At 41.6% G+C, this 27,468-nt stretch overlaps 1 protein-coding gene across 1 annotated transcript in view; it reads left to right on the top strand.

Annotated features, from left to right (window-relative positions):
* The window catches only part of ZNF354C (zinc finger protein 354C), a 68,567-nt gene that overhangs the window by 29,334 nt on the left and 11,765 nt on the right, over positions 1–27,468 (top strand). Inside the window, 1 exon segment of the mRNA XM_086408019.1 lies at positions 1,903–1,990. Coding sequence (XP_086264145.1) covers positions 1,958–1,990 — 33 coding nt within the window. The 5' untranslated portion in view covers positions 1,903–1,957.

The following is a 27,468-nucleotide window of genomic DNA, read 5'->3' as shown; positions in this document are numbered from 1 at the left end:
GGCACCAGGAGATACCGAGGCCGAGTGGGTCTAGAGGCGGTCTGCACGGCCCAGGCCGCGATGCTTCAAGGGGAGTCGCTGCCTTGCCCCCACTCCCACCCCTCCCCAGGGAGAGTCGCGGGCAGGGAGCGCCCCGTCAGGTGAGTTCGGGTCGTCCGGGACTGCTGTTGGTGGGAGTCTTTTGTGGCTGGCTTTTCAGAAATTTCTGATGAAACAGTAACAACAATAACAATGCCTATGGAGACCTTATCTGTGCCAGGTGCTAGTCTGGCGCCTTGGATGAATGAATTCATTTCAAGCTCAGATAACAGGTAGATCCTGTTTTACAGATGAAGAAAATGAGGCACAGGTGGACAGCTAATTTGCCACATTAACTGGGGCCTTGGACTCCACCATGATCCTTTTTGCCTCTACTGTGTACTTAGCAGTTTTGTTTCTTGGGGAAGGTCACTAGACTCCCTGGTTCTCAGTCTCCCTCACATCTGTAATATGAGGTAGCAATACTTTTTAGAGTGGTTGTGCGGATTAAATAATACATGCAAGATTCAAGATGGGGAGAAGATGTGCATCGTAGAGTAACTATGGCACTTGTACAGCAGCTTTCCTTCTCTGGCTGACAGTACACAGCACACTCGGTTTGCTGAGCTTTCATGCCAGGTGCTATACCTGTAGAACCTCCTGCAAACTTAGGTGGCTAGTGCAGCAGCCTTGGCCACCACTCTTCTCTGACAGTGGTCTGCCCACGTCTCTTACCTGGCTTTCCCAGTTGGGGTTTGTGTATGAAGAATAAAGGATTTGGGGAGCTGTGGATGCTAAAAGAGGTGGCACTTGCGGAATTTGTGTTTAGGAGTGGCATCCAAATCGGTGTGCATGATGTGCGACACTTCCCTGGAAAGAACACAGCAGTCCAAGAAGGAGCCACTCAGGAGCACCTGTTGGTCATCCTGTTGAAGGAAGGGGGACCCCTTCCAGGGCCCGAAACTGGGCTCTTGTCTAACACTCGGAAATGAATTGTCCGAGGAGACACATGTGCTGACAAAGCAAGAGATTTTATTGGGAAAGGGCACCCGGGTGGAGAGCAGTAGGGTAAGGGAACCCAGGAGAACAGCTGTCACATGGCTTGCAGTCTCGGGTTTTATGGTGATGGGATTCGTTTCTGGGTTGTCCTTAGCCAATCATTCTGACTCAGAGTCCTTCCTGGTGGTGCACGCCTTGGTCAGCCAAGATGGATGCCAGAGAGAAGGATTCTGGGAGGTGGTCAGACAGGTGATGTCTCCTTTTGACCTTTCCCGAACTCTTCTGGTTGGTGTAGGCTTATTAGTTCCCTGTTCCTTACTAGGACGTCCTGTTGTAAAACAACTCATGCGAATAGTTACTATGGTGCCTGGCCAGGATGGGTGGTTTCAATCAGAGTGCTTCCCCTAACAACTCCATAGAAAAAGAGACGATATGTGTGGGCAAACTCCTTTATTGTGGTTTCTTCAGGAAGGAAATGGTGAAGCAAGGCAAACAGGCTTAGGATTGGCTAGATATGTTTGAAAGTGGCAGTCTGGGACACTCACGTTCGCTGTGACCATTTAAATGTATAGTTTAAAACTATCTTCAGGACTCCAGAAGCCTGTGATGAGTTGTAATTTGCTTAGATACAGCTAATAGAGCCCATTGGATGTTAAAAAGCATCTATATATGGAAATTAGAATTATGGTTAATACAAGGTGGACGTAGAGGTTGACAAATTGTCTTAGAACTTAATTGGCTTAGTAGGCACACTTTTAAACTTGGTTTGCCTCATTTATTTGGCGTGGCTTTGTTCGGACCTAATGGACATTATGGGTAGTTGTAACTTCCTTTTTCCAAGCCGTGCTTTGACACCAGAGTTCATGACACCTTTTTTCTTTGCAGACCTACCTTGTCAAGCACTCTGCTCTCCCTTGACAGGAAAACTGAGAAGGAAAGAATGGCCTTGGATTTGCTGCCTGCTCAGGTGACAGTAAGTACATTTTGTCTTTTCCATGAATTTCCCACTGTGTTCAGAGATGGTAGATATATTTCCATTCTTTGTCCAGCTACTTTGCTTTCCAGTGAAAACTATGGTGAATCTAGAGTCTGATGGTTTTTCCCATGGTCCTGGACTTACCAAGGGGTTGCTGAGGAATGTGCATCCTCTGTCCCTAGACAGAGGTCACTCTTAATTCACACCCAGACTCACTTCATGAGCAAAGATTGAGTTGGCTCTGAACATAGGCTTCCAGATAGGATAGGTGCTTGGTGAAGAGTAGGGGTATAGGCAGTCTTTATCTTCACCGGTGATAGAGTGTCACTGGAGCAAAGCCATGGAAGGGCCAAGAGACACGCTCAATAGGCATTTGTTGAGCACTGACAATGTACAGGGTGCTGTGTGTGTCACTGGGGATACAGAGGGGATATAGAGAGGAGAGGTGTTATTTCTGTCCTCAGGGAGTTTGGTACTGATCTTAGGAAATGACCAAATGCCCAAGAAAATTCAGGGAAGAGATTGGAGAAGTGGAGTTATTTTGAGCTGATACTGAAGGTTAGGACTGATGCCTGGTGGGCATCACAGAAGGAACTGAACTTGACCCGGGCTCTCAGGCTGACGCTGGGGAGGACCAAGGCCTCCCTCTTTCTTGGCACTTTCTCTGCCTTGCGCAACTGTGATGCTGAGCCATCTCATATCCCTCTCGTCCATTGGGCGCCTCTGTCTCCTTCTCTTTTGTTTTTTTCCCTGCTATTTCAGATCCCCCTCCAGCTCTTGTTTCTTGGTCCTTTTGAGATCTCTTTTCATTATTTAACTCTCATTTTTCTCAGGATCTTTATCGACTCTCTCTCCTCAGACCTGAACTTTTTCCTAAAGATCCAGTCTGTCATTCCCAAACTCTTATGAAATGTTTCTACATGGAACTTCTGTTACTCTCCCAACACCAACTTTCTTCCCTTGTTTGTCACTGGCAGCTTTTCTAAAAAGTAGTAGCAGCCCACAGTTTGAAAATGTGGACTCTGGAAGTTGATTTTATGAGTTCACATGCAGACTAACAATGTGATGAAATAAAATTATTTTCTTCCTCTGTGCTTATTTCCTCATATGTAAGTGTGGTTAGTAATATACATGCCTTGTTTAAACTTGCTAATAGAGGACTGCTAATATCTGCATTTTACAGATGGGGAAACTGGGGCACAGAGAAGCAATTAATTTAATCACAGTTTTGTTGTTCAGTTGCTCAGTCATGTCCAACTCTTTGTGACCCCATGGACTGCAGCATGCCAGATTTCCCTGTCCTTCACCATCTCCCAGAGCTTGCTCAAACATGTCCATAGAGTCAGTGATGCCATCCAACCATCTCATCCTCTGTCGTCCCCGTCTCCTTCTGCCTTCAGTCTTTCCCAGCATAAGGGCCTTTGCTAGTGAGTCAGCTCTTGACATTAGGTAGCCAAAGTATTGGAGCTTCAGCTTCAGCCTCAGTAATTCCAATGAATACTCAGGATTGATTTCCTTTGGGATTGACTGGTTTGATCTCTCTTTTCCAAAACAGTACAGTTCAAAAGCATCAGCTCTTCGGCATTCAGTTTTCTTTATGGTCCAACTCTCACATCCATACGTGATTACTGGAAAAAGCATAGCTTTGACTAGATGGACCTTTGTCGGCAAAGTAATGTTTCTGCTTTTTAATATACTGTCTAGGTTTGTCATAGCTTTTCTTCCAAGAAGCAAGTGTCTTTTAATTTCATGGCTGCAGTCACCATCTGCAGTGATCTTGGAGCCCAAGAAAATAAAGTGTGTTGCTTTTCCATAGTTTGTTGTGATCCACACATTCAAAGTCAGTGAAGTAGAAGTAGATGTTTTTCTCGAATTCTGTTACTTTCTCTATGATACAAGAAATGTTGGCAATTTGGTCTCTTGTTCCTTTTCTAAACCTAGCTTATACGACTGGAAGTTCTTGGCTCACATACTGCTGAAACCTAGGTTGATGGATTTTGATCATAACCTTGCTAGCCTGTGAAAAAGTCCAATTGTACCATACTTTGAACATTCTTTGGCAGTGCCCTTCTTTGAGATTGTAATGAAAACTGACCTTTACCCGTCCTGTGGCCACTGCTGAGTTTTCCAACTTGCTGGCATATTGAGTGCAGCACTTTCACAGCATTATCTCTCGGATTTTAAATAGCTTGGCTGGAATTCCATCACCTCCACTAGCTTTGTTCATAGTGATGCTTCCTAAGGCCCGCTTGACTTCACCCTCCAGGATGTCTGGCTCTAGGTGAATGACCATACCATCATGCTTATCCAGGTCATGAAAATCTTTTTTGTATAGTTCTTTTGTGTATTCTTGCCACCTCTTCTTAATCTCTTCTCTTTCTGTTAAGTACTTGATATTTCTGTCTTTTATCATGCCCATCCTTGCATGAAATATTCCCTTGATATCTCTACTTTTCTTGAAGCAATCTGTAGTCTTTCCCATTGAGTTGTTTTCCTCTATTTCTTTGCATTTTTAATTTAAAAAGGCCTTCTTATTTCTCCTTACTGTTCTCTGGAGCTCTGCATTCAGTTGTGTATATCTTTCCCTTTTTCCCTCTCTTCTTTCCTCAGCTATTTGTAAAGCCTCCTCAGACAACCACTTTGCCATTTTGTATTTGTTTTTCTTTGGGATGGTTTTGGTCACTGCCTCCTGTACAGTGCTAGAAAACTCCATCCATAGTTCTTCAGGTGCTCTGTTTACCAGATCAAATCCCTTGAATCTATTCATCACCACCACTGTATTATCAAGTGTGCTAAGTCACTTCAGTTGTATCCAGCTCTTTGCAACCTTATGGACTGTAGCCCACCAGGCTCCTCTGTCCATGGGATTCTCCAGGCAAGAATACTGGAGTGGGTTGCCATTTCCTCCTCTGGGGGATCTTCCCAACCCAGGGATCAAATCCATGTGTCTTATGTCTCCTGCATTGGCAGAGGGGTTCTTTACCACTAGTGCCACCCGGGAAGCCCTACTGTTGAATCATAAGAAATCGGATTTGTGTCACACCTGATTAGCCTAGTAGTTTTCCCTACTTTTGGCGTCTCTGGTGGCTCAGATGGTAAAGAATCTGCCTGCAGTGCAGGAGACCTGGGGTTGATCCCTGGATTGGGAATATCCCCTGGAGAGGGGAATGGCACCCCCCTCCAGTATTCTTGCCTGGAGAATTCCATGGACAGAGGACCCAGGTGGCTGCAGTCTATGGGGTCCCAAAGAGTTGGACACAACTGAGCGACCAACACTTTCATTTTCAGTTTTCCTTCTTTCTTCAATTTGAGGCTGAATTTTGAAATAGAGTGCTCATCACCTGAGCCACAGTCAGTTCTGGGTCTTGTTTTTGCTGACTGTATAGAGCTTCTCCATCTTCAGCTGCAAATAATATTATCAGTCTGATTTTGGTATTGACTTTTTGGTGATGTCCATGTGTAGAGTCATCTCTTGTGCTTTGAAAGGGTGTTTGCTATGGCCAGTGTCTTCTCTTGACAAAACTCTGTTAGCCTTTACTTCATTTTGTATTCCAAGGCCAAACTTGCCTGCTACTCCAGGTATCTCTTGACTTTCTACTTTTGCATTCCAGTCCCCTATGATGAAAAAGACATTTTTTTTTCTTGGTATTTGTTCTAGAAGGTCTTATAGGTCTTCATAGAACTGATCAACTTGAGCTTCTTTAGCATTAGTGGATGGGACATCAATTTTGATTACTGTGATGTAGAATGGTTTGCTTGGAAACAAATTGAGATCATTCTGTCATCTTTGAGATTATACCCTAGTACAATCACCATTACTGCAAACGGTGATTGCAGCCATGAAATTAAAAGACACTTACTCCTTGGAAGGAAAGTTATGAACAATCTAGACAGCATATTAAAAAGCAGAGACATTACTTTGTCAACAAAGGTCCATCTAGTCAAGGCTATGGTTTTTCAGTAGTCATGTATGGATGTGAGAGTTGGACTATAAAGAAAGCTGAGTGCTGAAGAATTGATGCTTTTGAACTGTGGTGTTGGAGAAGACTCTTGAGAGTCCCTTGGACTGAAAGGAGATCCAACCAGTCCATTCTAAAGGAGATCAGTCCTGGGTGTTCCTTGGAAGGACTGATGTTGAAGCTGAAACCCCAATACTTTGGCCACCTGATGCGAAGAGCTGACTCATTGGAAAAGACCCTGATGCTGGGAAAGATTGAGGGCAGGAGGAGAAGGGGACAACAGAGGATGAGATGGTTGGATGGCATTACGGACTCAATGGACATGGGTTTGTGTGGACTCCAGGAGTTGGTGATGGACAGGGAGGCCTGGCATGCTGTGGTTCATGGGGTTGTAAAGAGTTAGACACGGCTGAGTGACTGAACTGAACTGAACCCAAGTACTGCATTTTGGATTTTTTGTTGACTATAAGGGCTACTCCATTTCTTCTAAGGATTTCCTGCCCACAGTAGTAGATACAATGGTCATTTGAATTAAACTTGCCCATTTTCATTCATTTTAGTTCACTGATTTCTAAAATGTCAATGTTCACTCTTGCCATCTCCTACTTGACCACATCCAATTTACCTTGATTCATGGACCTAACATTCCAGGTTCCTAAGCGATATTGTTTATTATAGCATTAGACTTTACTTTCACCACCAAACACATTCACAGCTGTACATCATTTTCACTTTGACCCCATTGCTTCATTCTTTCTGGCTCTAGTAGCAATTGCCCTCTGCTCTTCCCTAGTGGCATATTGGACACCTTCCAACCTGGGGGACTCATCTCCCAGTATCGTGTTTTTTTCCCTTTTCACACTGTTCATGGGGTTCTCACGGCAAGAACATTGTAGTGGTTTGCCATTTTCTCCTTCAGTGGACCACAGTGTGTCAGAACTCTTCACTATGACCCATCTGTCTTGGGTAGCCCTGCAGGGCATAGCTCATAGCTTCATTGAATTATGTAAGCCCCTTCACCATAACAAGACTGTGATCCATGAAAGAAGGTATTCCGTTATCGAGTAATTTTAAATGATCAAATTTAAATGTTGTATTTTGAACAGGGAAGATGATATATGGTATGTCAGTAAGAATTTTAAGGGCATGTAACAGTAATCATTTTTTATTAGTCACAATTGCTCTGGATCGAGAATGCAGGCTGATAGCAGAAACAATTTCTCTCTCCTATGCAAAGCCTGGGGTCTTAACTGAAAGGCCCAAAGTTTAGAGGGTAGAATCATATAAAGTATCTTTCCCTCGCATGTATCGTAGTTGATGCCAGCTTGTGGCTGAGACCTTAGTTAGGGTTGTTGGATCAAACAGCCACCTGTAGTCTCTATGTGTCTTGTGCTTATAGGGTGGTGGCCAGATTCCAAGGGTGAGCATCACGTGAGCCAGGTGGGAAGCACCTTCTTGCCTCAGAAGTCATGTAACATTACCTCCACTGAATTCTAGTTGTCATAGCCCCCAGAATCCCCTGTGCTGATTCAAAGAAAGGAAATGTAGGCCTCACTTCTTGGTGGGAGAAGTGTCAGTGTCACATTATAGAAAAGCATGTTATATGGGAGGTGTATTGGTGTGGTCATCTTGGGATAGTACAGTCTGCCACAGCTGTCAGAATTAAAAGTGTACATGTACTTTGAGCCAGTAGTTCAATCTCTACCAGTTTATCTTTTTCTAAATAATATTTTTATCTGTTTATTTTTGGCTCTGCTGGGTCTTCATTGCTGCGCAGCTTTTCTCTAGTTGCAGAGAGCAGGGGCTTCTCTCTGGTTGTGGTGCATGGCCTTCTCATTGCAGTGGTTTCTGTTTTGCAGAGCACTGGCTCTAGGGCACATGGGCTTCAGTAACTGCAGCTTCCAGGTTCTAGAGTACAGGCTCAATAGTTGTGGCATACAGGCTTAGTTACTCTGTGGCATGTGGGATCTTCCTGGATCAGGGATTGAACCCAGGTCTCCTGCATTGGTGGGAAGTTCTTTACCACTGAGCCACTAGGGAAGCCCCTCTACCACTTTATGTTATAAATACAGGTGTACACATACCCAGAGATATCTGTGTGAGAATGGTCACTGCGCATTGTATGTGATAGCAAGAAACAGAAACCATCTAAATACTCATCAATGAAGGAAATGATAAATAAGTTTTGGTATCTGTTCAATGGCATATATCATGAAGTTGTTAAAAAGAATAAGATTTGTATATGTAGATATGGCAAGTCTGTACAATACAAGTTAAGCATGATTCAGAATTTTTCCATTAAAAACAAGAATACATATGTGTATTTGCACAAAACATTTCTGGAAAGAAAGACGAGAAACTTTATACCATTACCTATAGGATGGAGCTACTAAACACATCACTGTGTGTTCTTTTGTGCTCTTCATATTCTTTAGCATGTGTCTGTTTTCCTTTTGTTTAATGAAATGGCCAAAAGAACACATGAATGTTCAGTTGGATATGAATTTTGTAATATATTCTTAAAACATGAATAAAACTTGTCATTAATATAATAGGATTTAGTGTGATATATATTTGTTCATTTTATTTTCAGTTTTTTTTTTCTGATTTTTCTGAAGTTTTTATGTTTAATTGTGCACTTTTTAAAAAGTTAATGACATTTAAAAGGAAAAAGAATGTCATTTTGCTGGGAGTGTTCTAAGGCCCAGGGAGATGGGATGGAAGTACAGACAGAATATAGGGTTGCTGTGAGTGTTCTACGTATAGCAGCAAGATGCCTGCTCAGGCTACCATAACAAAATGCCACAGACTGAAAACAACAGAAATGTATTTCTCATAGTCCTAGAGGCTAGAAGTCTAAGATCAAGATGTTGGCAGGTTTGGTTTCTTCTGAGGCCTGTCTCCTTGGCTTGCAGAAGGCAAGGCGCAATTCTCACTGCATTCTTACATGGTCTTCCCTCTGTGCGTATACATGTCTGGGTGCTAATCTCTTCTTATAAGGACACCAGGCATGTTGGATTAGGGCCCAATCTAAAGACCATATTCTAATTTACTTACATCTTCAAAGACCTTATCTCCAGAGTCTGAGAGTTCTAGAGGTTAGGACTTAAACATATGAACTGAGTGGTGGTGGTTTAGTCGCTAAGTCATGTCTGACTCTTGCGACCCCATGGACTGTAACCTGCCAGGCTCCTCTGTCCATGGGATTCTCCAGGCAAGAATACTGGAGTGGGTTGCCATTTCCTTTTCCAGGGGATATTCCAGACCCAGGAAATGGACCTGGGTCTCCTGCATTGCAGGCAGATTCTTTACCAATTGAGCTACAAGGGAAGCCTATAGTTTCACTTGCACTGGGTAGTTCAGTTCAGTTCAGTTGCTCAGTCATGTCCGACTCTTTGCGACCCCACGAACCGCAGCACGCCAGGTTTCCCTGTCTGTCACCAACTCCTGGAGCTTACTCAAATTCATGTCCATCAAGTTGGTGATGCCATCCAGCCATCTCATCCTATGCCATCCCCTATTCCTGCCTTCAATCTTTCCCAGCTTCAGGGTCTTTTCCAATGAGTCACATCAGATGGCCAAGGTATTGGAGTTTCAGCTTCAGCATCAGTCCTTCCAATGAACACTCAGGACTGATCTCCTTTAGGATGGACTGGTTGGATCTCCTTGCAGTCCAAGGGACTCTCAAGAGTCTTCTCCAACACCACAGTTCAAAACCATCAGTTCTTTGGCACTCAGCTTTCTCTATAGTCCAACTCTCACATCCATACATGACCACTGGAAAAACCATAGCCTTGACTAGACGGACCTTTGTTGGCAAAGTAATGTCTCTGCTTTTCAATATGCTCTCTAGGTTGGTCATAACTTTCCTTCCAAGGAGTAAGTGTCTTTTAATTTCATGGCTGCAGTCACCATCTGCAGTGATTTTGGAGCCCAGAAAAATAAAGTCTGACACTGTTTCCACTGTTTTCCCATCTATTTGCCATAAAGTGATGGGACCAGATGCCATGATCTTAGTTTTCTGAATGTTGAGCCTTAAGCCAACTTTTTTACTCTCCTCTTTCACTTTCATCAAGAGGCCCTTTAGTTCTTTTTCGCTCTCTGCCATAAGGGTGGTGTCATCTGCATATCTGAGGTTATTGATATTTCTCCCGGCAATCTTGATTCCAGCTTGTGCTTCCTCCAGCCCAGTGTTTCTCTTGATGTACTCTGCACATAAGTTAAATAAGCAGGGTGACAATATACAGCCTTGATATACTCCTTTTCCTATTTGGAACCAGTCTGTTGTTCCATGTCCAGTTCTAACTGTTGCTTCCTGACCTGCATACAGATTTCTCAAGAGGCAGGTCAGGTGGTCTGGTATTCCCATCTCTTTCAGAATTTTCCACAGTTTATTGTGATCCACACAGTCAAAGGCTTTGGCATAGTCAATAAAGCAGAAATAGATGTTTTTCTGGAACTCTCTTGCTTTTTCGATGATCCAGCAGATGTTGGCAATTTGATCTCTGGTTCTTCTGCCTTTTCTAAAACCAGCTTGAACATCTGGAAGTTCATGGTTCATGTATTGCTGAAGCCTGGCTTGGAGAATTTTGAGCATTACTTTCCTAGCGTGTGAGATAGCAGAGGAGAAGGGGACGACAGAGGATGAGATGGCTGGATGACATCACCGACTCAATGGACATGAGTTTGAGTGAACTCCAGGAGTTGGTGATGGACAGGGAGGCCTGGCGTGCTGTGATTCATGGGGTCGCAGAGTCGGACACGACTGAGTGACTGAACTGAACTGAACTGAGATAGCAGAATAAATAAAAAGGAAACCACAGTTCGGCACATCACTGATCAGTGCTGTGCAATAGCAGTATAATATGAACCATGAATGCAAGCCACATATGTAACTTAAAACTTTTGGTGTAGCAGATCAAGATGGCAAAGGAATAGGATGTGGAGCTCACCTTCTCACCATATATACATCAAAAATACATCTACATTTGGAAAGACTCTCACAGAACATCTACTGAATGCAGGCAGAAGACCTCAGACCTACAAAAGAGCAAGAGTATCTCCGTGTAACTGGGTAGGACAAAAGAAAAAAAAAAAAAAAAAGAAATCAGAACCGGACCTGTGCCACTGGGAGGGAGGAAAAGTTGTGAAGGAGGAAAAGTTTCTACATACAGAGAAGTCCCCTCACTGGTGGGTAGATTGGCCAGGACACAGGGAGAACGTTGAAGCCTCTGAAGAAAGCACAGTAACAGGTTTGCAGAGGGCAAACCAAAGAGAGAACTATACAGACAGTTGTTGTTGACTGGCACTCCCCAGCTTGACAAGCTCATCCATTGGAGTGGTTGGGGCTGGTTGCTGATACTTGGACTTTGGGAGTCAGACCCAGGGGAGAGCATTAGGGTTGACTGTATGAAGACAGCCAGAAGGTCTAGGGTGTGGTTTGCCGAAACCAAGGGAGTCCAGGAAGAAGCCTGGACCTGCCAGAGATGCAAGACACCATTGTTGGGAGTAATGCAAGGAGAGGGGCGGGCCCTCCAAAGGAGCATCTTTCTCTGTGCACTCTTAGGCAGCAGGGTACCACCTGCTACCTACAGGGGCAGATGCAAGCCACTGCTGCCATCTTAGACTCCAGAGGCAGCTGCAAACCACTGCCACCACCAAGCATCCTGTAAACAGGTGCGGGTCTCTGCCCCCACCTTCCCAAGGGTGTGCCCTTAGTGACCCATCACTGCTGCTGAAAGTCCCACAACACAGCACCAACCACTGCCCCTTCCTCCCCAGAGTATGTGCAACCAGCTGCCTATGCTGAGGGACCCAGACTGGGAGCCAACCGCTGCCCTTGCCTTGCTGGGAGTGTGGGAGCAGGCCATGCACTTGCATAACGCCTATCAATGGCCAGCACATGCTGAGGAAGGAGACAGCAAATATCCAAACCAAAAAAAGGCCTCACATCAAAAAAATATTAAACCCACACAAGACATTTAGGGATGTTCCTGCATATAAATAGCTCTCCAAGACTACAGTAGATATTTGTTTTTTTGAAACTCATTGAGTTAGAAAAATATAAGCAAACAGAAGAAGCAAAGAAACCACTGTCAGTTAAAAGACCAAGAGAATTTCCCTGAAGGAACAAACAATGAAACAAACTCTTCAGTCTAACAGACACTGAGTTCAAAAAGGAGGCAATGAAAATATTGAATTACTTAAAAAAAAACTGTCAGCAGAAATGCAGATTATTGTAAAAAGGAGTGGAAACTATAAGGAGGAGTCAAGGAAAATTGGAGCATTCATCTGCCAAGATAAAAGCTGCACTCAAGACAGAATAGAAGAATGACTAATACAGAAGAAAGGATAAATGATCTAGAAGATTGAATAATGGTATTTACCCAATCAAAACAATGAAAAGCCAAATGAAAAATGAAAGCCATATAAGAGACAAATGAGATAATATAAGGCAGGCCAATCCACAGAAGGAGAAGAAAGATAAAAGGGGATTGAAAATATATTTGAAGAAATTATGGCTGAAAACTTCCCAAACGTAGGAAGGAAACAGATATCCAGATAAAGGAAGTACATAGGGCCCCAAACAAGATAAGCTCAAGCAGACCTTCTCCAAGATATATTATAATAAAAATGTCAAAAGTTAAAGATAAAGGATTCTAAAGGTAGCAGGAGAAAAACAAAGAGTTAATTACAAACAGATCCATTAAGGCCATGAGCAGATTTCCCTCAGAAACACTGTAGGCCAGCTGAAAGTGACAAAATATATTCAGTCTTGAAAGAGAAAAATTTCCAACCTAGAATACTCTATCAAGTATGATTATCATTTAGAGTGGGTGAAAAAAAGAATTTCTCAGACTAGCAAACATTTAAAAAATATAGCAATACTATAATATAATTATAATTAGGTATTATAAATATAATACCTAAAAGAAATATTGAAACATCTTCTCTAAACAGAAAAGAAGCAAGAAAATATAGGAAGGAGGAAATCATAGTTGGAAAATAGCCAGTATACAGATTAAAAAAAAAAAAATCCTATTTGTGAAAGCAATGACTAAACACAAGGAACAGCAAAAGGCATAGAAAAGGGCATCAGAATCATAAAATCTGGGGAAAGAGGATAAGAAAATCTAGATTCGTTTTCTTTCTTTCTTTTTCAGAATGTGTGACTCATATGACTATGAGTGTAAAGCAAGCAGATGAAGGAGTTAACATACTTGAAAAACAGGGCAGCTGTAAATCAAAAACATACAATAGATTCAGAAAAACCAAAAAGAGGAGAGCACAAATATAAAACAAAAGAAGTCATCAAACCAGAAAAAGGACAAAGAATCAACTGGAAAGCAAGATTTGAAATGGCAATAAATACATCACTTTGCTGATAAAGGTCCATGTAGTCAAAGCTCTGGTTTTTCCAGTAGTCATGTACAGATGTGAGAGTTGGGTCGTAAAGAAGGTTGAGTGCCAAAGAATTGATGCTTTCAATTTGTGGTGCTGGAGAAGACTCTTGAGAGTCCCTTGGACTGCAAGGAGATCAAACCAGTCAGTCCTAAAGGAAATCAACCCTTCACTGGAAGGACTATTGCTGAAGCTGAAGCTCCACTACTTTGGCCACTTGATGGAAAGAGCCAACTCATTGGAAAAGACTCTGATGCTGAGAAAGATTCAAGGCAAAAGAAGAAGTGGGTGACAGAGGGTGAGATGGTTAGATAGCATCATTGACTCAGTGGACAGAGTTTGAGCAAACTCTGGGAGATAGTAGAGGAAAGAGGGGCCTGGCATGTTGCAGTCAGTGGGGTCGCAAAGAGTTGGACACAACTTAGTGACTAAACAACAATAATTACCTTAAATGTCAATGGACTAAATAATCAAAACACATAGAATGGCAGGCTGGATAAAAGAACAGGAATGTTTGATATGCTGCCCCCAAGAGACCCACCTTAGGGCAAAGGATTCACATAGATTGAAAGTGAAGGGATGGAAAAAAGGTACTTAATGCAAATAGAAATGACAAGAAAGCAGGAGTTGCAGTAGACTTTAAAGACTATAAAGAAAGAAGGACACTGTATAATGATAAAAAGATCATAACAAGAAGAGCATATTACACTCATCAACTTAATATGCACTTAATATAGGAGCACCCAAATACATAAATACTAAATAAAGGGAGAAATTGATGGAAATACAATAACAGTAGGAGACTTTAACACCCCACTCACATCAGTGGACAGATCTCCTAGACAAAATCAGTAAGGCAACTAAATAAAACAATAGAACAGTTAAATTTAATTAGTGTTTTCAGGACATTACATCAAAATGAAGACAAATCAGAATACACATTCTTTTCAAGTGCACACGGAACATTTTCTAGGATTTATCACACATTAGGGCACAAAACTTAATAAATTTAAGACTATAGAAATTATTTCAAGCATCTTCTCTGATCACAATGGCATGAAACTAGAAATGAACCACAGGAAAAGAAGTGAAAAAAAAAAAAAATTACTACATGGAGACCAAACAACATGCTACTGAAAAACCAGTGGGTCAATGAGGAAATAAAAAGGAATATTTAAAAAGAACCTTGAGACAAATCACAGTGAAAACACAACCATACAAAATCTGTGAGAGGCAGCAAAAGCAATTTGTACAGGGGTGTTCACAGTGATACAGGCCTTCATCAAAAACCAAGAAAAATCTCAAGTAAACAATTAAAACTACCACCTAAAAGAATTAGAAGAACAATCAAAACATAATGTCAGCAGAAGGAAGGAAATAATAAAGATCAGAGAGGAAATAAATCGAGATTAAAAAAAAAAAAAAACAGTAGAAAAAAAATCAATAAAACCAATAGTTGGTTCTTTGAAAGGATAAAGAAAATTGACAGCCCTTTAGCCAGGCCCACGAAGAAGAAGAGAGAACCCAAAGTAAATAAGACATGAAAAAGGTGAAATCTCAACTGATACTGCAGAAATGCAAAAAACCCTCAAGAGAATACTATGAACAATTATGCATGCAGGCAGGCAGTGCATGCTTAGTCATATCTGACTCTTTGTGACCCCATGGACTCTAGCCTGCCAGGATCCTCTGTCAAAATTGACAACCTAGAAGAAATGGATGACTTTCTAGAAACATACATACCACAAGTTGAATCAAGAAGAAATTGATGATTTGAACAGACCAATCACTAGATGTGACATAGAATCTGTAATTTAAGAGAGAAACTACCTACAAACAAAAGTTTAGGGCCAGATGTCTTCATAGGTGAATTCTACTAAACATGCAAAGGTGAACTTATGCTGATTCTTCTCAAACTCTCAAAAGATCAAAGAGGAAGAAACACTCCCAAAGACATTCTGTGAAGCCACCATCACCCTGATACCCAAACCAGGGAAAGACATCACCAAAAAAGAAATTTACAGTCCAGTATTTTGAATATGGAGCTTCTCTGGTGGCTCAGAAGTAAAGAATCTACCTGCCAATACAGGAGACATGGATTCAATCTCTGGGTCAAGAAGATGCTCTGGAGAAGAAAATGGCAACCCACTCTAGTATTCTTGCCTAGGAAATCCTATGGACAGAGGAGCCTGGTGGGCTACAGTTCATGGGGTCCTGAAGAGTTGGACATGACTGAATGACAATAAAATATTTGAATATAGTTGCAAAAATTCTCAACAAAATATTAGCATACCAAATCCAACAACACATAAAAAAGATTACACATCCTCACCAAGTGGGATTCATCCCAAGTTCACAGAGATAGTTCAACATTTGCAAATCAATCAATGTAATACACCACATTAACAAAAGAAAAGTATAGAAAACTACAGGATCATCTCAATAGAGGCAAAAAAAAAGTGTCTGACAGAATTCAACATTCATTCATGATAAAAACTCTTACAAAAGTGGGAATAGATGGGCCATATCTCAATATAATAAAAAGTAAATCTCAACATAATAAAAGCCACTTATAAAACCCACAATCAGTACAGTACTCAGTGGTAAAATGCTAACAGCCTTCTTATTGAAAAACTGAAGCAAGACAAGGATGCCCAGTCTTACCACTTCTACTCAGTATAGTACTGGAGGTCCTGGCCAAGCAATCAGACAAGAAAAAGGAATGAAAGACATCCAAATTGGAAGGGGAGAGGTAAAATTATCATTATATGCAGATGACGTGACACTATATATAAAACCCTAAGGACTCAATGCAAAACCTATTAGATCTGATAAATGAGCTCAGCAAAGTAGCCATATAAGATTAACATTCAAAAACCAGTTGCATTTCTGTACACTAGCAGTGAAATATCAGAAAGGGAATGTAAAAAGATACATTTAAAAATAGCACCCTTAAATATAAAATACCTAGGAATAAACCTGACCAAGGAGGTGAAAGACTTGTACACTGAGAACTATAGACATTAATAAAAGAAATTAAAGAGGATTCAAAGAAATGGAAAGATATTCTATGCTCTTGGATTGGAAGAATTAATATTATTAAAATGGCAATACAACCCAAAGCCATATACAGATTTAATGTGATCCCTATCAAAATGCCTATGACATTTCTTCACAGAACTAGAACAAATAATCCAAAATTTTATATGGAATCGTAAAACCCAGAATTGGCAAAGCAGTTCTGAGGTAAAAAAAAAAAAAAAAAAAATAACGGGCACAACTCTCCCAGACTTCAGACAATACCACAATGCTACAGTAATCAAAACGTGTGGTACTGGTATAGAACAGACATACAGATCAATGGAAGAGAATAGGGAGCCATAAGTACACTCACACACCTACAGTCAATTAATATTTGACAAAGGAGATAAGAATATAAAATAGGAAAAAGTCTCTTTAACAAGCAGTACTGGGAAAGTTGGACAGCTGCATGTAAATCAATGAAGTTAGAACACATCCTCACACCATGCACAGAAATAAACTCAAAAGGGCTTAAAGAGTTAAACAAGACATGACACCACAGAACTCCTAGAAGAGAGCACGGGCAAAACATTCTCTGACATAAGTCATACCAATGTTTCCTTAGGTCAGTCTCCCAAGGCAATAGAAATGAATTAACAAATAGGACATAATCAAACTTATGAGATTTTGCACAGCAAATGAAACCGTTGAAAAGACAAAAAGATTATGAAATGGGAGAAAATATTCGCAAATCCTGGGACTTAATTTTCAAAATATACAAACAACCTGAACAACCCAACAGCAACAGAACCCCATCAAAAAATGGGCAGAAGATCTTAATAGACTTTCCTTGAAAGAGGACAAATATGGCCAGTAGGCACATGAAAAGATGCTCAATGTGGCTAATTATTAGAGAAATGCAAATCAAATTACAATGAGGTACCACCTCACACTGGTCAGAATGGTCATCATACCAGGAGAGTGGAAGAAGATGACAGAGGAGTGAGATGAGGAGATTGTCAACCTCCCCACAAATACATCAAAAAACTCATCAAGATACCAAACAACCCCTACAAAACAACCTCTAGGTGATAGCAGAAGACCCCAGGCCTCCAGGAGGGGCAAGCTAAGCTCCCTGAAATGAGATAGGAGAGAGGATGGAGACATAAAAAGGGAAAAGACAAAGAACTCCTGGACAGGAGCATGTACCCCAAGAGAGGGAATCCTGAAACAGGAAGGATTCCCATGCACTGGGAAGCTCCCTCACAGGCAGGCCCAAGGGCGAGCGGCGGAATCTCAGAAAACTGGGCAAAGCAGGGACTAAGAGGGCAGAAAACAGAGAAAGTTGCAATTCTCAGCCCATAAAAGGTCCTCAGACTGTGGCCCCGACCAGACAGCAGGCTTGGGGAACTGAGAGAAGCCCATAGAAGTCCTGCAGCACAGAAGGCAGGCCGGGTTGCCTAGAGAAGGGAAGCATACAAACCTCTGCAGCGCACACAACCCTTGCGGTGCAGAGGGCAGGCTGGGGTAGCTGAGAGTGGCACAGCATACAAACCTCTCCAGTGCACACAAACCTCAGGGTGCAGAGGGTGGGCCTGGGGAGCCAAAAGAACATACAAGCCCTGCAGCATAGAGGCTTGGCCAGTGAGCCAAAAACAAGCCCTGTGAAGCAGAGTGGCTGGTGAGCCGAAATAAGTTCACATAAGCCCTGTGATAATAGAAGGTGGCCTGGTGAGCTGAAACAAGTGCACACAAGCCCCATGACACAGGGGGTAAGCTCAGGGGGCTGACAGAAGCCCATACAAGTCTCTGAGATGCAGAGGGTGTGGTCGGGGAGCTGAGAAAAGATCCTCACAAGCTCCTACCTAGCAAGCTTTGGCCTGTAGTGCAGGGTGGGACCAGGGAACAGAAGCATTGGCAAAGGTTCTAGGGACAAATAGAGGGTTGGCGGCAGATAAGATATGCTGAGAGGGCCACTTTGATGTGGCTGTGGAAATAGAAGTGTCTAACACTTGACTCATTGGAAAAGACCCTGATGCTGGGAAAGATTGAGGGCAGAAGGAGAAGGGGACAACAGAGGATGAGATGGTTGGATGGCATCACCGACTCGATGGACATGGGTTTGGGTGGACTCCGGGAGTTGGTGATGGACACGGAGGCCTGGCGTGCTATGGTTTAAGGGGTCACAGAGAGTCGGACACGACTGAGTGACTGAACTGAACTGACTGAACACTGCCAAGGCCAGAGGATTGCCCAAAGACATACTGAACTCATAGACACCCCAAAACCTACTACTGGACACTGCACTGCCCTTCAGAGAGACAAGATCCAGCTCCATCAACCAGAACACAGGCACAAGCTCCCCCAACCAGGAAAACATCACAGGACACTAATCCAACCTCATCCGTGGAGGCAGACCACAACCAAGAACTATGACCTTGAGAACTTTTCTTATAAAGCACACTGTTTATTCCCCCTACATGTTTCTACCTTCACATGAGCCTTTTTCAGGGCTGTAGAGTTTTCCTTGTTTAAAATTTTCATTTTAAGATTTTTTTTCTTTTTTTTTCACCTTTTTTGTGATTTTTCTGATTTGTTTTTGATATATTTGACTGCTTTTCTTATAGTTCTTTACCAGCTAATCCTGAATATATATAAATATTGTAGTTTATATATATATATATATATAGTGGCTAATCCTGAATATATATAAATCTTTTCCACATATGTCTATTTATCTTTGCTTTTCTCTTTTTTAACCTTCTTTTCCACCCCTTCCTTTTCTTTTCTCTGCCTTCTCCTCTTTTTTTCCTCCTTTTTCTTTTTTCACCAAGCAAGTTAAATTGCTGAGCTCTCTTTGCTATGTTCCCTAGTTTGCACTCTGCTCAGGCTCAGTTTTCCAGATTGAGCTTTAGTTAGCTCTGCTTTTAATTGGTCAATATCACTCTGGGTTTCCCTTGTTCACCAAGTCAATCTCCTGTACTCTTTTCCTTAGAATGCTTTGGTTATAACTGTGTGTGTGGAGTGTGTGTATATATCCCATTATTTCTGTAATTATCTGCTTGATCACCCACTAGAACACAGGCACAAGTCAACCCTAACAAGAAGTCAACACAAACCACTCAACCAACCTTTCCCTCCAAGGGCAAAAACCAAAAGGAAGAATGAATACAACCCTAAAGGGAGACCTCAATTGGAGCAAGTTAGGAAAAAAAAAATGAAAAGACAGAGAAATACAGCACAAATCAAAGAACAAGGTAGAAACTCACAAGACCAAATAAACAAAGAGCAAATAAGCAATTTACCTGAAAGAGAATTCAGAATAATGATAGTAAAGATGCTCCGAAGACGTGAAAATAGAATGAAGAAAATGCAAGAAACAATTAATACAATCACCAAGGACATGGAAGAAATTAAGAATAAGCAAACAAGTGAGTAACTCAACTACCTGAATTAAAAATACCCAAGAAGGAAGCAGTAGCAGAATAACTGGGGCAGAAGGGATAAGTGAGCAGGAAGATAGAATGGTGGAAATAACTGCTGAAGAGCAGGATAAAGGAAGAAGAGTGAAAAAAAATTGAGGACAACCTCAGAGAAGTTTGGGCTTCCCTGGTGGCTCACCTGGTAAAGAATCCCCCCGCAATGTGGGAGACCTGGGTTCAATCCCTGGGATGGGAAGATACCCTGGAGAAGCAATGGCTACCCACTCCAGTATTCTGACCTGGAGAATTCCATAGACTGTATACTCCATGGGGTCACAAAGAGTCAGACACAGCTGAGCGACTTTCACTTCACTTCAGAGGCCTTTGGGACAATATTAAACACACCAGCATTCGAGTTATAGGGGTCCCAGAGGAAGAAGAAAAGAGAAAAGCACTGAGAAAAATTTTCAAGAAATTATAGTTGAAAACTTCCCCAACATTGGAAAGGAAATAGTCAATCAAGTCCAAGAAGTGCGGAGAGTCCCTTATAGGATAAACCCAAGGAGAAACACATTGAGACACATATTAATCAAGCTAACAGAGATTAAACATAAAGAAGGCATATTAAAAGCAGCAAGGGAAAAGCAACAAGTAACATATGAGGGAAAACCCATACAATTAACAGCAGATCTTTCAGCAGAAACTGCAGGACAGAAGGGAATGGCAGGATATATTTAAAGTACTGAAAGAAAAAATCTACAACCAAGATTAGTATACCCAGCAAAGATCTCAGAATTGATGGAGGAATCAAAAGCTTTATAGACAACAAAAGTTAAGAGAATTTAGCACCACCAAATCAGCCTTCCAACAAATACTAAAGGGACTTACATAGCCAGTAAACACAAGAGAAAGGAAAGACCTACAAAAACAAACCCAAAACAATCAAGAAAATGCTAATAGGAACATACATATCAATAATTACCTTAAATGTAAATGAATTAAATGCACCAACCAAAAGATACAGACTGACTGAATGTTCAGATACAAAAGCAAGACCCATATATATGCTGCCTACAGGAGATCCATTTCAGACCAAGAAACACATACAGATTGAAAGTAAAAGGATGGAAAAAATACTCCATGTGAATGGAAACCAAAAGAAAGCTGGAGTGGCAATCATTATTTCAGACAAAAATAGACTTTAAAATAAATATTATAAGAGACAAAAAAGTACACTACATAATAATCAAAGGGTCAATCCAAGAAGAAGACATAACAATTGTAAATATTTATTCACCCAACATAGGAGCACCTCAATACGTAAAGCAAATACTAACAGGCATAAGAGGGGAAATCAACAAGAACACAATAATAGTAGGGGATGTTAACACCCCATTTAACACCAATGGACAGATCATCAAAACAGAGAATCAATAGGGAAACACAAACCTGAAATGAAACATTAGACCAGATGGACCTAATTGATATCTTCAGGACTTTCTATCCAAATGCAGAAGAGTACTTTCTTCTCAAGTGCACATGGAACATTCTCCAGAATAGACCACATCTTGGGCCACAAATCAAGCCTCAGTAAATTTAAGAAAGTTTAAATTATATCAAGTATCTTCTCTGACCACAACGCTATGAGACTAGATATCAACCCCAGGAAAAGAAATGCAAAAAACACAAACTCATGGAGGTTAAGTAATACATTACTAAGTATCAAAGAGGTCATTGAAAGTATAAGAAGGGAAATAGAAAGTTCCTAGAAACAAATGACAATGAAAACATGATGACCCAAAACCTATGGGATTCAGCAAAAGCAGTTCTAAGAGGGAAGTTTATAGCAATACAATCATACCTCAAGAAACAAGAGAAACATAGAATAGATAACCTAACTTAACAGCTAAAACAACTGGAAAAAGAACAAAACCCTCCAAAATTAGTAGAAGGAAAGAAATAAGAAAGATCAGAGCAGAAATAAATGAAAAAGAAATGAAGGAAACAGTGGCAAAGATTAATAAAACTAAAAGCTGGTTCTTTGAGAAGATAAACCAAATTAACAAATCACTAGCCAGACTCATCAAGGTAAAAAAGAGAGAAAAATCAAATCAACAAAATTAGAAATGAAAAAGGAGAGCTTAAACAGGCAATGCAGAAATACAAACGATCTTAAGAGGATATTATGAGCAATTATATACTAATAAAATGCAGTCCCCAGAACTCTCCAGGCCAGAATACTGGAGTGAGTAGCCTTTCCCTTCTCCAGGGGATTTTCCCAACCCAGGGACTGAACCCAGGTCTCCCGCATTGCAGGTGGATTCTTTACCAGCTGAGCAACAAGGGAAGCCCAATAAAATGGACAGTTCAGTTCAGTTCAGTTGCTCGGTCATGTCCGACTCTTCGCGACCCCATGAATCACAGCACGCCAGGCCTCCCTGTCCATCACCATCTCCCAGAGTTCACTCAAACTCACGTCCATTGAGTCGGTGATGTCAGCCAGCCATCTCATCCTCTGTCGTCCCCTTTTCCTCCTGCCCCCAATTTCTCCCAGCATCAGAGTCTTTTCCAATGAGTCAACTTTTTGCATGAGGTGGCCAAAGTACTGGAGTTTCAGCTTTAGCATCATTCCTTCCAAAGAACACCCAGGACTGATCTCCTTTAGAATGGACTGGTTGGATCTCCTTGCAGTCCAAGGGACTCTCAAGAGTCTTCTCCAACACCACAGTTCAAAAGCATCAATTCTTTGGCACTCAATGGACAACCAAGAGGAAATAGATTCTTAGAAAAGTTCAAGCTCCCAAGACTGAACCAAGAAGAAATAGATATTATGAACAAGCCAGTTACAAACACTAAAATAAAAACTGTGATCAGAGATCTCCCCCAAAACATATGGCCCAGGGCCATATGGCTTCACAAGGGAATTCTATCAGATATTTAGAGAAGAGCTAATGCCTATTTTTCTGAAACTTCCAAAAAGGTGCAGAGGAAGGAATACTTCCAAACTCATTCTACGAGACCACCATCACCCTGATACTAAAACCAGGCAAAGACAATACAAAAAAAAAAATAAAATTATAGGCCAATATCACTGATGAATATAGATGCAAAGATCCTCAAGAAAATTCTAGCAAGTAAAACTCAGCAACACATTAAAAAGCTCATACACCAGGATCAAGTTGGGTTTATTCTAGGGATGTAAGGATTCTTCAGTATACACAACTCAATCAGTGTGATACACCATATTAACAAACTGAAAGATAAAAACCATATGATCATCTCAATAGAAGCAAAAAAAAGCCTTTGACAAAATTCAGCACCCATTTATGATAAAAACATGTCAAAAAAGCTGGCATAGAAGGAACCCACCTCAACATAGTAAAGACCAAATATGATCAGCCCACAGCAAACATTATTCTCAGTGGTGAAAAACTAAAAGCATTCCCTCTAAGATCAAGAACAAGACAAGCGTGTCCACTCTCACCACTATTATTCAACATAGTTTTGGAAGTCCTAGCTATGGCAATTAGAGAAGAAAAAGAAATGAAATCCAGATCAGAAAAGAAGAAGTAAAACTCTCACTGTTTGCAGATGACATTATAGTATATATAGAAAACCCAAAAGAAAGTATCAGAAAAATACTAGAGCTAATCAGTGAATTCAGCAAAGTCATGGGATACAAGGTCAACACACAGAAATCACTTGCATTCCTATATACTGATAATGAAAAATCAGAAAGAGAAATTAAAGAATCAATCCCATTCACCATTGCAGTGAAAAGAATAAAATATCTAGGAATAAACCTACCTAAGGAGACAAAACAACTGTATACGGAAAATTATAAGACACTGATGAAAGAAATCAAAGATGGAGAGTGATTCCATGTTCCTGGGTAGGAAGAACCAATATTGTGAAAGTAACTATACTACCAAATGCACTCTGCAGATTCAGTGTGATCTCTATCAAATTACCAATGGCATTTTTCATAAACCTAAAACAAAAACTTTCACAATTCATGTGTGCTTAGTCACTCAGTCATGTCTGACTCTTTGCGACACGATAAACATTAGCCTGCCAGGTTCCTCCATCCATGAGGATTCTCCAGGCAAGAATACTGGAGTGGGTTGCCATGCCCTCCTCCAGGGGATCTTCCTAATCCAGGGATCAAACCCAAGTCTTCCACATTGCAGGCTGATTCTCTACCATCTCTACCAGGGAAGCCCACAATTTATATGGAAACACAAAAGACCGTGAATAGCCAAAGCAGTCTTGAGAAAGAATGGAGCTGGAGGAATCAACTTTCCTGACTTCAGACTATACTACAAACCCATAGTCATCAAGACAGTATGGTACTGGTACAAAACAGAAATATAGACCAATGGAACAAAATAGAGAGCCCAGAGATAAACCCACACACCTATGGGTACTTTGTTTTTTTTACAAAGGAGGCAGGAATATACAATGGGGCAAAGATAGTCTCTTCAATACGTGCTGCTGGGAAAACTGGACAGCTACGTGCAAAAGAATGAAGTCAGAACACTTCTAACACCATACACAAAGATAAACTCAAAATGGATTAAAGTCCTACATATAAGAACAGAAACTATAAAACTCTTAGCGGAAAACATAGGCAGGACACTTGATGACATAAATCAAAGTAAGATCTTCCATGACCCACCTCCTGGAGTAATGGAAATAAAAGCAAAAATAAATAAGTGGGACCTGCTGCTGCTGCTGCTAAGTCACTTCAGTCGTGTCCGACTCTGTGCGACCCCATAGACGGCAGCCCAACAGGCTCCCCTGTCCTTGAGATTCTCCAGGCAAGAACACCGGAGTGGGTTGCCATTTCCTTCTCCAATGCATGAAAGTGAAAAGTGAAAGTGAAGTCGCTCAGTCGTGTCCGACCCTCAACGAACCCACTAATTAAAAGCTTTTGCACAGCAAAGGAAACTAAAAACATGGTGAAAAGACAACCCTCAGAATAGGAGAAAATAATAGCAAAGAAGGCAACTGACAAAGAATTAATTTCCAAAATATACAAGCAGCTCATACAACTCAAAACCAAAAAAACAAACAACCCAATCAAAAAGTGGGGAAAAAAATCTAAACACATTTCTCCAAAGAAGACATAACAGTTAGCTAACAAACACATGAAAAGATGCTCAATATCACTCATTATCAGAGAGATGCAAATCAAAACCACAATGAGGTACCATCTCATGCTGGTCAGAATCAGTTCAGTTCAGTCGCTCAGCCGTGTCCGACTCTTTGCGACACCATGAACCACAGCACGCCAGGCCTCCCTGTCCATCACCAACTCCCAGAGTCCACCCAACCCACATCCACTGAGTCAGTGATGCCATCCAACCATCTCATCTTCTGTTGTCCCCTTCTCCTCCTGCCCTTAATCTTTCCCAGCATCAGGGTTTTTTCCAATGAGTCAGCTCTTCACATGAGGTGGCCAAAGTATTGGAGTTTCAGCTTCAACATCAGTCCTTCCAATGAACACCCAGGACTGATCTCCTTTAGGATGGACTGGTTGGAATCTCCTTGCAGTCCAAGGGACTCTCAAGAGTCTTCTCCAACACCACAGTTCAAAATCATCAGTTCTGGTCAGAATGGCTGCCATCAAAAAGTCTACAAGCAGTAAATGCTGGAGAGGGTGTGGAGAAAAGGGAACCCTCTTGCATTGCTGGTGGGAATATAAATTGATACAGCCATTATGGAAGATGGTATGGAGATACCTTAAAAAACTAAAATCACCATATGACCCAGCAATCCCACTACTAGGCATACTACCCTGTTGGGGGCCAGCGCAAGGCACTCCGCCTGTGGCAAAGGTCATGAGGAAGGAGGCTCGACATACGCAAAGGCGGGATCGAGCCTCAGGAGTCCCCCTGGAAATCCTCGAGCATCTACCCCCATAACCAGAGCCTGCCTACTTTACTACTTTGTGCTCTCACCTACGCCTCTGACTTTACGGGGGGCTGTCCCCCACCACCTCTTTCGGAGAAGGAGTTAACTTAGAGCTCCAGTTAGTAAAAACTCCTGGGCATGACAGAGTGTTTTAATCTACAAACTCCTCTGAGGGTTCTCTAGCTTGCCTGACAGGCTTGTCCAGCCACATGTGATTGCTCACAGCCTCCCAACCGTGAGAGGCATGAGATGCTTTAAACCTTCTGAAAACAGGTTCCTTAGAAAAGTTAGAAAACTATTAGTATAAGTATAATGGGCTGATTAGAAATTGTATTGGTGAAGGGTTTTTCATTTGTTGAGCCAATGTTTGTTGCTAAGTCTCCACATCCCCTGCCCTTACACACATTAATGAATATATAGAAGAAATAAGTATTAATCTTTGATATTAATCATGTTAGACCTTAGGCTAAGTAAATTCTATCCTTAATTAAAACCCACTACACCCTCACCCTATAGGAATGTAACTTTATCTGATACCTTCGGAAGGTGGGGTCTGTTTTAAGAATAATCACCCCTGGAGAAATAAGTGTCCTGGTTGACTGACCGCTGTCACAAGGAGAGGGTCATAAATTGTCAGCAGGCCCCCTGGCCAGAAGATGATGTAACACCCCTAAGACCTCTGTATACATTTGTATGAAGCACCTGACTTTGATAAAAGTCAGGACTGCTGACCCCACGTGACTTTTGCATAACATCTCAGTGTATAAAAGTAGACCATGGAAAATAAAGAATTGGGATCAGTTGCTCGAAATACTGGTCTCCCCATGTCGCTCTCTCTCTCAAACTCTGGCTGAGTCTCCATCTGGAGCGCGGAACCCGCCATGCTTACTAATTATGCCTGGGCTTCTAAGATCTGACCGGGGAGACCTCAGTGTCTCCTCTCCTTCGGGAGAATGGAAGGACGCCTGCGGCCTACATAAATGGTGCAAACTTCTTGTCTTGAAGTTTTATTGGTCTCCTGCGTAAACCAAGCTACTCAGCCTCTTTTCTCCACTGAATTTTCCTGCTGAGCTATTCTCATTCTATTACTCTTTACATCTCTAATTAATATCTAATTGAAGCTATTGTATCCTGATCCTCGCCGACGCCGTCCCCGCTTGGAACTCCCTGGATCAGCCAGGGCTGGACCCCGGCACTACCCTGAGGAAAACAAAATTGAAAAAGACCCATGAACCCCAGTGTTCATTGCAGCACTCTTTACAATAGCTAGACATGGAAGCAACCTAGATGTCCATTGACAGATGAATGGATAAAGAAGCTGTGGTACATATACACAATGGAATATTATTCAGCCATAATAAAGGAACACATTTGAGTCAGTTTTAATGAGGTGGACGAACCTGGAGCCTATTATACAGAGTGAAGTAAGTCAGAAAGAGAAATGTAAATATTGTATACTGACACATATATATGGAATCTAGAAAGATGGTACTAATGAATTTACTTGCAGGGCAACAGTGGAGAAACAGACATGGAGAACAGATCTATGGACACTGGGGAAGGTGGGGGGAGAGGGTGAGATGTATGGAGAGAGTAACATAGAAACTCACAATACCATATGTAAAATAGATAGCAAGCGGGAATTTGCTGTATGACTCAGGGAACTCAAACAGGCCCTGTGACAATCTAGATGGGTGGGATGGGGAGGAAGATGGGAGGGAGGTTTGGGAGGGAGGGAATATGGATGATTCTTGTT

The sequence above is a fragment of the Bos grunniens genome, chromosome 7 (assembly GCF_055505025.1).
Source record: "Bos grunniens cultivar Pamir isolate PY7600 chromosome 7, Bosgru_T2T1.0, whole genome shotgun sequence".
In the NCBI taxonomy this organism is placed as follows: Eukaryota; Metazoa; Chordata; class Mammalia; order Artiodactyla; family Bovidae; genus Bos; species Bos grunniens.
The sequence above is the reverse complement of the archived record's forward strand: the minus strand, read 5'-3'. Positions and strand labels throughout refer to the sequence as shown.